The sequence below is a fragment of the Meyerozyma guilliermondii genome, genomic scaffold (genome assembly GCF_000149425.1).
Source record: "Meyerozyma guilliermondii ATCC 6260 scaffold_3 genomic scaffold, whole genome shotgun sequence".
Lineage (NCBI taxonomy): Eukaryota > Fungi > Ascomycota > Pichiomycetes > Serinales > Debaryomycetaceae > Meyerozyma > Meyerozyma guilliermondii.
Genome location: NW_001809798.1, coordinates 535,346 through 548,127, shown reverse-complemented (window position 1 = coordinate 548,127; position 12,782 = coordinate 535,346). Strand labels below are relative to the sequence as shown.

At 41.5% G+C, this 12,782-nt stretch overlaps 8 protein-coding genes across 8 annotated transcripts; 5 read left to right on the top strand and 3 right to left on the bottom strand. All coding sequences in view use genetic code 12, as the record gives it.

Moving 5' to 3' along the window:
* Nucleotides 1-16: 16 nt before the first annotated feature.
* On the top strand, nt 17-1,735 carry PGUG_02605 (SCF ubiquitin ligase complex subunit; the record flags this gene model as incomplete). The annotated part of the gene is made up of 1 exon (XM_001484826.1): nt 17-1,735. The coding sequence occupies one exon, from the start codon at nt 17-19 to the stop codon at nt 1,733-1,735; it is 1,719 nt and encodes a 572-aa protein (XP_001484876.2).
* Nucleotides 1,736-1,954: 219 nt separating this feature from the next.
* Nucleotides 1,955-2,566, top strand: ORM1 (sphingolipid homeostasis protein; the record flags this gene model as incomplete). Its single annotated transcript, XM_001484825.1, has 1 exon — nt 1,955-2,566. One exon carries the CDS (start codon nt 1,955-1,957, stop codon nt 2,564-2,566), a length of 612 nt encoding a protein of 203 aa, XP_001484875.1.
* A 264-nt stretch (nt 2,567-2,830) lies between these two features.
* SHM2 (glycine hydroxymethyltransferase) lies at nt 2,831-4,240 on the top strand (the record flags this gene model as incomplete). Its single annotated transcript, XM_001484824.1, has 1 exon — nt 2,831-4,240. The coding sequence occupies one exon, from the start codon at nt 2,831-2,833 to the stop codon at nt 4,238-4,240; it is 1,410 nt and encodes a 469-aa protein (XP_001484874.1).
* A 55-nt stretch (nt 4,241-4,295) lies between these two features.
* Nucleotides 4,296-4,736, bottom strand: PGUG_02602 (uncharacterized protein; the record flags this gene model as incomplete). The annotated part of the gene is made up of 1 exon (XM_001484823.1): nt 4,296-4,736. One exon carries the CDS (start codon nt 4,734-4,736, stop codon nt 4,296-4,298), a length of 441 nt encoding a protein of 146 aa, XP_001484873.2.
* A 347-nt stretch (nt 4,737-5,083) lies between these two features.
* Nucleotides 5,084-6,493, top strand: GLK1 (glucokinase; the record flags this gene model as incomplete). Its single annotated transcript, XM_001484822.1, has 1 exon — nt 5,084-6,493. The coding sequence occupies one exon, from the start codon at nt 5,084-5,086 to the stop codon at nt 6,491-6,493; it is 1,410 nt and encodes a 469-aa protein (XP_001484872.2).
* A 2,635-nt stretch (nt 6,494-9,128) lies between these two features.
* Nucleotides 9,129-10,475, bottom strand: PGUG_02600 (protoheme IX farnesyltransferase; the record flags this gene model as incomplete). Its single annotated transcript, XM_001484821.1, has 1 exon — nt 9,129-10,475. One exon carries the CDS (start codon nt 10,473-10,475, stop codon nt 9,129-9,131), a length of 1,347 nt encoding a protein of 448 aa, XP_001484871.2.
* Nucleotides 10,476-10,593: 118 nt separating this feature from the next.
* RPN8 (proteasome regulatory particle lid subunit) lies at nt 10,594-11,607 on the bottom strand (the record flags this gene model as incomplete). The annotated part of the gene is made up of 1 exon (XM_001484820.1): nt 10,594-11,607. The coding sequence occupies one exon, from the start codon at nt 11,605-11,607 to the stop codon at nt 10,594-10,596; it is 1,014 nt and encodes a 337-aa protein (XP_001484870.2).
* A 115-nt stretch (nt 11,608-11,722) lies between these two features.
* PGUG_02598 (putative GTPase) lies at nt 11,723-12,766 on the top strand (the record flags this gene model as incomplete). Its single annotated transcript, XM_001484819.1, has 1 exon — nt 11,723-12,766. The coding sequence occupies one exon, from the start codon at nt 11,723-11,725 to the stop codon at nt 12,764-12,766; it is 1,044 nt and encodes a 347-aa protein (XP_001484869.2).
* Between the last annotated feature and the right edge of the window lie 16 nt (nt 12,767-12,782).

Sequence of the window (12,782 nt, the reverse complement as noted above, 5' to 3'; positions counted from 1 at the left end):
AACTACTTTTGGAAGGATGAGTTTGATTGATTTAGGAGAAGACATACTTGTGTCGAATGTTGCCAGGTATTTGAGACCCATAGATATCTTACATCTCTCTATGACTTGTAAAGATATGAGGTCTAACTTCGAAACTAACGATGCGTATCATATGTTGTATTCAAAGATATTTGGGTCCAAGCCAACTCCTTTAAGTATCGAGAACTACGATTGGAAACATCTTTTTCACCTACGTACGAGTCGTGCTAAACTTTACACCTGGGGTAGCCCTGAGCAAGGTCGTTTGGGATATCTTGTTAACGAAATACCACCTGATCATGTTATCACCAATGGCTTTCGTAAGGGTGTATGTTTGCCTACAAATGTGGTTCCGTTCAACCAATTGGTGGTGTCTGATATTAGCGCAGGAGGGTTCAGTTTCCAGATCTTAACCAATGATGGCGATCTATACTATACTGGCGGCAGATGGAAACGTCTTCAGTCATTGGGTCAACTGACTCCAGGGCCAGTTAATGGTCGGGATTACAACCCCTCTATGGGAAGCGGAAGCCTGTACTTTCCAACACCGCTTCCCTCTCTTCTGCAAGCTAGAGCTCGACGGATGGTGGGCCCAGGAGTAGCACCTCCCCCAGATATGGCTAGAAGATACGGCCGTGAGATGAATAATAGGGCTAGCATGGAACGCACGGCTGATTCTGATAATCTTACGAGGCCACCAGAGGCTCAGCCAGCATTGAGTAAAAGAGTACCAATTGATGCAAAGTTTGTTACCAAATTGGATCTTCCTGATGTGTTGGATGGTCAATCGATAGAGGCAAGAAGTATCATATCCGTGTCTAGCGGAAGAGAGCATTTCATAGCCCTTGATAACCAAAACGGAATATATTCGTGGGACACAGGGAACACAACAAATATCGGAGTTCGAATTACTTTTCCGGGTATAGATCCTAGAAAGCAAATCACCAAGATTTCTTGTGGCTGGAACCTTTCTGCTTGTCATATCAAGGGAGTTGGGATTGTCGTGTGGTATGCCCGAGAAGCAGTGAGCGAGGATTCATTTGAAGCCAAAAAATTATTAGCACCAGCCCGCTATGTTGTCATTCCAGGAACGAACGAGTACACTCCCCGTGACTTTTTGGCTGGGTTAGACTACGTGCTTATCATTGACAATGATGGAAAACTACTCCGGTTTGATATACATGCTCAAAGTTATGCCAATGGTAGTATTGATCCTTCTTTGGCTGCGAAACCCTTCTTTGTCAATTCATTTAATACGTGGGCAGAGAAGAAGAGTGAAGCTGGACAGGCGCCAACTTTTACGAAACTTAGTGGATGCTACAATCTGTTTGCAATCTTTGCTAGCGATGGCCTGGTAGTCATCGGCAACAAGACAATTACTGCAGCGGACAACGAGGACGGCGAGCCCGTAGTAATTCCTGAACTTCAGGGTAGAGGAGTGATCGACATGGCTATGGGCGACTATCATTATCTAGCACTTACAGATAGGGGAGAATTGCTAACCTGGGGTAGAGAATCTTCACTGTGTGGATGTCTAGGGCTCGGCTCCAAGGAGACATTTTTGTCTGAACATCCGGAAGCGTCGGGCGACAGTGGCTCTGATATAGTTGCAAACAAACCTGTTGTTGTGAAGAAGCCAGAAGAAAAGGGGGAGTGGCTAGCAATAGCCGCCGCAGGTTGGCATTCCGGAGGTATTTTTGTATGCACTGGTGCATAAGGCGGCTCGAGCCGGGTAACCCCGAGTCACTCAAATCTGTGATCATCTACTCGTTTAGATAGAACGAGTGGCAATACACATACAAACATATCCTTTTTGTGAGATATTTGAAGAGTCATTCAGCTATATTTCTAGATACGTGGCCCGTTATTGTTTTGCAGTATTTGCCAATACCATACCTCGAGTCCAATAAGTCTTAAATAAATTTCAGCTCGTATCATGACAACATTGAGTCCCTTTGCTGATCCAAACCAACGAGAGAGCGAAGCAAACTCTAGTGCCGGTGTATTGACTCCGTCGACGTCGCATCATGGAGCACATACAGTTACGAGAAGTAGAAGATCGTCATCAATAATCCAGCATCTTGAGCCAGATACCTTGGACACAAAGATCGATCAGGCATTGAACCCTAATGTGAATGCCAGCTGGGTGAATTTCAAAGGCGCTTGGGTAATTCATATCGTCTTGATTTTATTCTTGAAAATTTTGTTCAATTTCATCACCGTTTTGGATAACGATTGGAAGTGGACTCTCACAAATTTGACCTACAACATCGGTTCCTATATAATGTTCCATCAGGTCAAGGGAACCCCCTTCGAGTTCAACTCCGGTGCATATGACAATCTCACGTTGTGGGAACAGATTGACAATGGTGACCAATATACACCTACGAAGAAATTTTTGATGACGGTCCCAATTGGCTTGTTCTTAGTGAGCACACACTATTCCAACTACAACTTAAACCTATTCATACTCAATGGTGTTAGTTGCTTATGTGTGGTGGTGCCAAAGCTTGCAATTTCCCATAGATTAAGAGTTACATTGTATTGATTGCATCACTGACCGTTGTGGTTGAATCAATTACCACTAGACTAATGATCTTTGGCGCTACACTACAATAACACAAGTAATGTGTATACTCTATCGAATTGTATAGGTAGTTTAAGATTATAATATCATATCGTGCATTAACCGTTTTGACTCGTGTTATGGTGCAAAGACTCGGGTCAATTATAAAAATTTCCATTGAGGAGATTATTTAAGCTAGCCACCTCGTGCATACAAATCCAATTAATTCTCCTTCTTGTACCGAAAATGCCTTACGCCTTGTCTAAATCACACCAAGAATTGGTAGAGGGACACTTAAAGGACATTGATCCTGAAGTCGATCAAATCATCAAAGCTGAAATCGATAGACAAAAGCACTCTATCGTTTTAATTGCCTCTGAGAATTTCACTTCGAGGGCTGTCTTCGATGCTTTGGGAACGCCTATGTCTAACAAGTACTCCGAGGGTTACCCTGGTGCTAGATACTATGGTGGTAATGAGCAGATTGACAAAATGGAAATTTTGTGTCAAGAGAGAGCCTTGAAGGCTTTCAATGTAACTCCTGATAAATGGGGTGTTAATGTCCAAACTTTGTCCGGCTCCCCAGCCAATTTACAAGTTTACCAGGCTTTGATGAAGCCTCACGAAAGATTGATGGGCTTGGACTTGCCCCATGGTGGACACTTGTCTCATGGATATCAAACTGATTCCAGAAAGATCTCTGCCGTTTCTACATACTTCGAGACCATGCCTTACAGAGTTGACTTGAGTACTGGCTTGATTGACTACGATATGTTGGAAAAGACAGCAATTTTGTACAGACCCAAGATTTTGGTAGCTGGTACTTCTGCCTACTGTCGTTTGATCGACTACAAGAAGATGAGGGAGATTGCCGACAAAGTCGGAGCTTACTTGGTTGTTGATATGGCACATATCTCTGGTCTTATTGCAGCTGGTGTGATTCCATCACCTTTCGAATACGCAGATGTGGTTACAACCACTACTCACAAGTCTTTGAGAGGTCCCAGAGGTGCAATGATCTTTTTCAGAAGAGGAGTTAGATCTGTTAATCCAAAGACCGGTCAAGAAATTATGTACGACTTGGAAAACCCTATCAACTTCTCAGTCTTCCCTGGTCATCAAGGTGGACCACACAACCACACCATTGCCGCTTTGGCAACCGCGTTGAAGCAGGCAGCTACCCCAGAGTTCAAGCAGTATCAAGAATTGGTTTTGAAGAATGCGAAGGTCTTGGAGCAGGAATTCAAAGCTAAAGGATACAATTTGGTTTCTGATGGAACTGATTCTCATATGGTCTTGGTGTCTTTGAAAGACAAGCAAATCGATGGTGCCAGAGTTGAGACCATTTGTGAGAACATCAACATTGCCTTGAACAAGAACTCTATTCCTGGCGATAAGTCCGCGTTGGTTCCTGGTGGAGTGAGAATTGGTGCTGGTGCTATGACCAGTAGAGGCATGGGTGAGGAGGAGTTCAAAAAGATTGTGTCCTATATTGATTTCGCAGTTTCCTATGCTAAGGAGTTGCAATCAAGCTTACCAAAAGAAGCCAACAAATTGAAGGACTTCAAAGCAAAAGCATCGGAAGGCGATCCAAAATTGGACTCTGTTAAGCAAGAAATCTATGCTTGGGTTGGCGATTTCCCACTTGCTGTTTAGTTCACCAAATCAATAGTTGAATTGCTTGTTATTATGGTATATAAAAAACTAATCATCATTCTATCAAGCCCTCCTTCTTGAAAATCTCTTGCAACTTGCCTTCGGCCTCCCATCTTTTTAAGTCCTTCTCTGTTCCAAAATAGGATCCGTGAAAAAACAATGTAGGGACCCACTTTATGCCAGCCAAAGCAACAAAAGCATCCTCTAAAGATTTAGCTTCGGTCTGATCAGGGATCTTGTCAAACTCAATAATGTGGATTTTGTCTCTTACACCATACAGATCCCAAACTTTATAAGCATAATGACAGTCCGGGCACCATGACTTCGATAGCATCAAATATTCATGTTTTTTAATAAGATCGCGGGCTTTCTCTTCAAATTGAGTCATGGAGTAGTTGTTGTGGCATCGAAAGTTTTCTGATTCTGAGAAAAACTGAGGTGTAATGGCGTGAAATTTGTCAGTCATCTGGCATGATGTTGAAAATTGAGGGACCATTCACTGCCCCTTGATACGATACAGTCATTTGTGACATCTTGTAACCTACTAATTCTCATCGGCACCTTCTGTTCTCAAGTGGACGCAATTACGCTACTTTGAGATTCGAGAACCACCAAAAGTTTCTCATACAATCCGCAATTCTCTTCTTTCAAGGTGCACATTCGTGTTTATTGATTAGACTGGCATGAACGATCCTGACATTCATTAGAGGAGGGGCTACGCAGATTTGAGAACAATTTTGTGGGGTGTCGCATCGTGAAATTGTGGGTGACCGACCTCCGAAAATAATCTCGCGACTAATTTCACTCCACCCGCAATACTTCTAATTGATTGATTTTCCCACAATGGACAGTAAATTGGAAGAGGTACTCAAAAGCGTAGTCAATGATTTTGCCATTGACAAAGAGTTTCTTATTAAGGCCACTCAAAAGTTTGTCTCCGATATGGACGCAGGCTTAAGTAGTAAAGAGCAGACCAGAGAAAACATGCCCATGATCCCCACCTTTGTCACCAGTCTTCCCAATGGAAAAGAAAAGGGTCTCTACTTAGCAGCAGACTTAGGAGGAACCAATTTCCGTGTATGCTCCATCGATCTCCATGGCGATCACACTTTTGAATTGAAGCAATCGAAATTCAAAATTCCCGAAGATCTCATGTCCGACAACACTGCTGAGAATTTGTTCAAGTATTTAGCTCTGAAGGTGGGCTTCTTCTTAGATGAGCATCACAATGAAATTTCAGGATCATTAAAACTCGGATTCACTTTTTCATTTCCAGTGAATCAAACTGCGTTGAATAAAGGGACCTTGATCAGGTGGACAAAAGGGTTCGATTTACCTGAGTGCGTCAACAAAGACGTTGTTGAGTTATTACAAACCTGTCTTGACGCGTTAAAGCTTAAAGTGGACGTTGTCGCTTTGGCAAACGACACTGTCGGAACGTTACTTTCGAGAGCCTACTCGAACAATCCAAGTGAAACAAATGCCAATACAGTCGTAGGTGCCATCTTTGGAACTGGTACCAACGGTGCGTATTTTGAAACCCTTGACAATATCAAGAAATTAGATTCTGATACTGTTGGCGAAAATGTGTCAGGTATGGTTATCAATACTGAGTGGGGCTCGTTTGACAATACCTTAGATATTTTACCATCAACGAAATATGATGAGATTGTGGACAAACAAACAGCAAACCCAGGCTATCACTTATTTGAGAAAAGAATTAGTGGAATGTTCTTGGGAGAATTGTTACGCGTTACTTTAGTTGAGTTATTCAAAGAGGGCCACATATTCACTGATTTGTATAAGTCCAGAGGGGGATCTTTACCACATAGATTGGCTGAGCCTTGGCAACTCTCATCAGAAGTGTTGTCATACATGCAGATTGACGATTCAACTGATTTGAAAATGTCAGAATTGATATTGGAGAACGTATTGAGATTGCCAACAACGAAGGTGGAAAGAATCTTCATTCAGCAGCTCACTCAGGCTATTTCGAATAGAGCTGCATACCTCTCAGCTATTCCTCTAGCTGCAATTCTTATTCGGGTGAAAGATCAATATAAGGACGACCCGAAAGATTTCGAATTTGGTTGTGACGGTTCAGTAGTCGAATTTTACCCAGGCTTTCGTGAGAAAGTTCTTAAGGCCATTGAGCTCATTGATCCATTGAAAGGGGAGAACAAGAAGGTACGCTTACAAATTGCAAAAGACGGTAGCGGTGTTGGTGCCGCATTGTGCGCTAGCGTAGCGTAGATTGAATACAACACAAAAATATTCTTAACTTGATTTATCAGGCCACAGTTCAGAAGCTTTCTCATAACCAGCTCTCTCTAAAGACAGACTTGTTGTATATATAGAGCGTATTTTCAATAAAATCCGCGACCAATTTCGAAAAACTCTTGAACCCATACTCGTCTTCCTAATCATAAGGAAGAAATGACTACGGATAAACAGGTGTATCGCATGTCTCATAACTAGGTAAGCAACAAATTTAATAACCATTTCCAATGTGAACTGGCACATTAACATGCGAAATGCTACGACAAATAAAAACGATCATATATAACGAGAAAGCCAATCCAAGTGAATGCAAGACTGGTCATTAATGTTGCAACTATATCTCCAACAATCATAGTTACCGAGCCACATGGACCTGCTGGAATTATAGTAGTGGATAATTCAGATCCAGTCCAGGTAGAAGTTATAATAGTTACGATAGTTGCAATCTCGAACATCACTGAGCCAATCAGTATGCACAGTTAGAACTTTTTCGCCAATGCAAGTTCAAATTCTCACAAATACCATGCAGCCCAAGATAAGAATATATTTTTGCAGCACGTCAATAATATTGAAAAATGATAAGCATACTTTCGCAATTTGCAAATAAATATAAGCGTAAACTAGTACACACATGAAGCTCGACAATTACGGACCAATAAACTACAGGCTACAAGTACCGGAAAAGTTACTCATGAATCATGGGTGCTTGAACCCATATAGGATGACAGACACAATACTAACGATGACCACAACTCTCGACATGCTACAGTCTCCAGTTCAACACACTTTGAAGACAACCAGTAAACAAGCATAAACTTCCGCTACTTTCAATAACTTTCTATCCTTTCCTAAATGAAACATATTCGGTAGAACAGTGGTCACAGATTAAAATGTCGCAAAAGTATATCACAACCACTATCACCATTTAAATTGCTGAAACTAAGTGAAACCAGGCTAATGTTGAATACTTTTGGAAGTGTACTCATTCGCCGATCAACTATGCTTAAAATTCTTCAAATTCTTATTCAAAACATTCCTCGCAAGAGCATCACATTAGTACGACACCGCATACTTCATACATCAGTACAGAATTGAAAATCCTAACGTTCATGCTGTTTGCTGCTACGACTAAACAGCGGCTCCCGCGTTGTTGGTAACTGATATAATCATACTCCAAGAGTACATTGCAGTTTCTAGCTTTTACCTGGAAATAGAAGAATAAATATGACCCTAATGTCCTGCAACCTATATATAAACGCGGTAAGCATCACAACAAGCTTGCCAGTACAACTACATCCAGGCATTACAGTAAAATCAACCTTCGGTTTTCACCGCAGATCTTCCCCATGTAGTTCCTATATCGCAATTCCATACTACGTAATGCTTTCTTTTCAGGCAACTCCTATCAACTGATCTTAAGTCATACATCTAGGTAGAGTGAAACGGGTGGAAAAGAGTACAATGTATCCTACAACCATGATCAAGCGGAATAATTAAAACGTATTTATGCTGCTAGTCGTATTGTTGCAATGGGTCCATTAGTTGGAATCCTCAGATGTAGATCAGAATAAGCTTTACACATGGATCCTGCAAATTAGTTATTAGGGTACAAACACCATATTAACAATCCAACGAAAACGGTGCTTCATTTCAAATGACTAACCTTTAGCTGATTTGGTTCTTCTTTATTTCAAACTAGAAACTAACGTAAGAAGATACTTCTAATCTTTATGTGCTGAGCAGAATTAAGCAGATCAGTTAACGAATATATGTCCTGACTGGGGAAATCTATATTCGGCACTATGTATCTGGTTTTATTATCCGTAATAATACCATATCCGAACTCTGAGAATACACTAGTATAATACATAAGTATAGGCTATTTTGATATTTCCATTAACTAGATGGCCGACATTTATCTTATCAGCTTTCGTGCTGCATGATGCTATACATACTTCTCTTCATTCATATTTATATTTACTCCAGAAGAGCCTGGAATGTTCAAAATTGACCGTTTGCGGGCTGCTTGTAAGAGTAAGTGAACTTCTTTGCTTTTGTACTTCTTTCGGTTAAACTGACGTTTGCAATGGTGTTTTTACATTTAAATATCACCCCATTGCTAATTTAGGTACATCTTATTTTTGGTTTTCACCACCTTGGAGTTGATTCCCTGAGCAGTTGCCATTGAGATTTGACAATGCAAGCCAATGACACGGGTATTATGCTCTTTTCTTTTTGTGTTTGGGGAAATACATTATTTAGAACAATTGCCGGCTTGCTCTACTTATTTGGTTTCAATTTTAATCAATATAATCCTAAGATGGATGATAAGGCATGGTTCTTTGTTTCCTACAAACTACTTGGAGTCGTATCCTCAGAGCCCATAAAACGTCAATGTCAGGTTCTTAGAGGACCCTGATCCGTCTTTCAAACATTTTGTCTAATATCCTCGAATACTTCTTTTGGAGTTACAGAAGAATTTCGTATTGAGCAAGAGGGGAGGAAGGGCACCCCAAAGTATAGCCTTCAGAGCCGTCAATGTATCCGAAATGGTGGTGATGTTCTTTCGCCGTTATATACATGGATTTTCTGTCTCGAGCTATACACATTATATAGTTTCTATCAGGACCTTCTTTGCTGACTCTTTATCATGATGCAGAAAGTATCCAAATATCTTTTCCCACTGTCCCCTCTTGTGTAGCATTGCAAGAATAAGAACTGCAGGCAATTGCCACACGGAAACCCAAAATAGTTTCTTTGCCTGAATATTGGCAGCCGTAATTTGCACTTCGGAAGGCCTGTAGTTCGGCTTGTGATTGATATGTTGCTGTTTCCAAAACCTAAATGCCATCAATGTCATCCAAAAGTTCGCTATGGAGGAATCTAACATGAATCCCCAATCGGTGACATTGAAATAACATAGTCCAAAGCAAATGGGGAACATTAAGATTGAATAGCGCAACGCAACTCTGGCATTCAACTTGGGATATTCAGCTGCTGTCATGACATAACCCGCATTTTTGTATTGCTGAGCTATATTATGGGACAAAGCATTGAAGTGAGGAAATTGCCAGGCGAAGAGGAGAGCAGCAAGACACCATGCGCCCGGGTCTGTGAGTGAAGACGATGATGCCCATCCCATTAAGGGAGGGATGGCCCCGACTAAGGCACCAACCCAGGTGTTAAGAATAGTCTTCCTTTTTAAGGAAGTGTATATCCATGAATAGAGGACTATGTTTATAGCACCGAGAGCTGCAACAGTCTCATTAACACCGTAGTACAATATAACTGTACCTGCTGTGCCTATGATCCCGGAAAAGATATAGGCTTGCCTTGAGGTCAAAAGGCCACGAACAATGGGTCGGCCGACGGTGCGAGGCATTTGCCTATCAAAATCAGGTTCACGAGCCATGTTTATTGCATTTGCAGCCCCAGAACATAGTGCTGTACCAAGTGTTAGAAGACAAAGCTCAGGCACGGATACACTTAAAGGCGAAACGGCATAAGAGCATATTGAGGATAAGGTTACCAAGATTGTGAGGTTTGGCTTGGTCAATTTCCAGTAAGGCGTGAAGTAGAAAATACTGCTTGCTTTCGAACCCGAGTTGGTTACTGGTGACGCTTGTTTTGGTATTACAGGAAATGGTACGTGTTTCAACTCAGCAGGAGTTAGGCCCTGCGACAGTTTAGCTTCCACTTCCTGACAGTTGAGGACCTTCGACGCAACATCACGCATAAAGTACGTTTGTGACAGTATCTCGTTGTCTACATCTTGATTTCGTTTTCTTATTCTGGAATCCGGTGACGTTTTCAAAGGTCTTTTATTGGCTGATAAATTTCTGTTGTCGAGGAAAGATTGACCTTCCTTCACCCAATATCTCTTGGAGTTGTGGAAGAAATAATTCAAGTTAGACACATGATTGTGCCGCCTCTGAATGAGGAGTTTGTAGCTCATTTCTACAGTGCGTTCCACAATCGAATGCCCACTTCCCTTCTGGTTGATTTTCGAGGGCTAAACCTTGATTTTTAGCATCAATATGCAGAACCTCGTGTGTGAAATACTTAAACTATAACTATTCCTGTGGAAGACCCTCCCCTACCTCTTCTAATCCAGATGGAGGATTGGTGTCAGATGACTGAAGCTCTTTCAAACTACCCTTTTCATTCAACTTCTTGTTTTCCAACTTATTCTCGATGAGATCGTGGAATGCGATTATTGCACGAACAAGAGTACTGATGTAGACCATCATCAATTCGTCATTGGTTTTTACAGTGAATGCAGTAGATAAGGAGCTGGACACCGGCGCCTTGGACTGCTCCTTCAATTCATTTGACTCCAACCCAGAACCCATCAAGTTAGGAAGAAGATTGAACACATTTTGAAGCTTGCCTAGAATTGTGTGATTGATAGGAAGCTTTTTCTGATATACCTTGTCAAGATAGTTTGCAATATTTCTAAGTTTCTGGTGTAAGCCTAGTAATGACTGGTAGCTTTCGGTCACTTTCATTGATAGGTTTCCAGCTGCCTGATCCCGAATATCTCTCAACAAATGCTCAACACCTATTTCTTCAGCTTCTTCAGCCTCGATTAATGAAGGCACATGAACGAATGTTCTTTCGGCAGCTGATCCATCGTTCTTTATGTCGTCAACAGCATAATACGCATCTGTAGGGATACCTACAAGTCTTGGTTGTACGTCAACGATCAATAGGAGAGGGTTTGCGGTGTATTTCTTGAACACGTCGTTGATTTTCAAATCTGAAGATTTCAATTTGGGGCCCGAATGGTACCAACCAATTAGCCGCTCTTTCGCATTGATCTTTTGATACATATCGCCCATGGACTCGATAAAATTATGGTCCAAAAACCATACACTAGGATTCTTCTCGTCCTCTTCGAAGGGAATTGCGTATGAGTTAGTGACCTTGATCACATCCAGATTACTTTCCCCAAGGATCACACCCACAACACGTTTCTTCGAGTCTTTAGCAACTCGATTGTAGTGATCAACAACGGAGAGGAGAACTAACGGTGACACTGTTACCTTTTTAGTAAGGAAGGATAGTTCATTAGTAGCGGTTGGCATTTTGTGACGCCTGAAGTATCGTAACTACCGAGATTGCCAGTGAGTCGCCATCAAATGTGTGGTCGTGCGCGTGTTAATCTTAAACATCACTAACATTTTTAGGCTTGATAGCTTCATGTTCGGTCAAGTGGTCATAGGGCCACCGGGGTCAGGTAAATCCACCTATTGCTACGGGATGTATCAGTTTATGTCAGCGATTGGCCGTAAACTGTGTGTGATCAACTTGGACCCCGCGAACGACAGGTTACCTTATCCAGACTGCGCTCTTGATATACGAGATATCTTAACGTTGGATGAAATAATGGAAGAACTAGACCTTGGTCCAAACGGTGGTCTTATGTACGCGCTTGAGTGCCTCAGCTCTGTTGAGATCGAAAACTTTGTGGCAAAGATCAAAAAACTTGCAGACGAAAATTATTATCTACTTATCGATTGCCCTGGCCAAGTTGAGTTATTCACACATCATAATTCCTTGTACCAAATTCTTAAACTAATATCGAGGAAGGGGGGAATTCGACTATGTACTGTCTCTTTGGTGGATTCGATATACTTGACCAGCCCCTCACAGTACATATCGATTTTACTTCTAAGCTTGAGATCAATGCTTCAGCTCGATTTACCCCACGTTAATGTGATTTCTAAGATAGACAAGCTACACTCGTATGGGTCTCTTCCATTTAAACTTGATTACTATACGGAAGTCCAGGACCTTCACTATTTAAAGCCACTTCTAGAAAAGGAATCCAACTCCATTTTAGGGAAGAAGTTTGTACGCTTAACTGAGGCAATTGGTGAATTGATTGAGGACTTCAACTTGGTCTCGTTTGAGGTCTTATCTGTTGAAAACAAAAGGTCCATGATACACCTATTAAACATCATTGATAAAGCAAATGGCTATATGTTTGGAACTAGTGAAATAGGTGGGGATACTATATGGAGTGAAGCTACAAGACAATCGTCCTTGATAAAAGATATAGATGTTGATATCCATGAAAGGTGGATCGAGCAAAAAGATACTTTCGATCGCCTTGAGGAGACTGAAGATCGCCGCGGATTAAATGAGCCTAATACTACAGGTGAAGACGAAGCTGGAGAGGAGGATGAAGATGAAGCTTACGAAGAGGATTTGAGGGAGTGGGAACGCTTACATAGTAACTAGTAATATAATTTATATA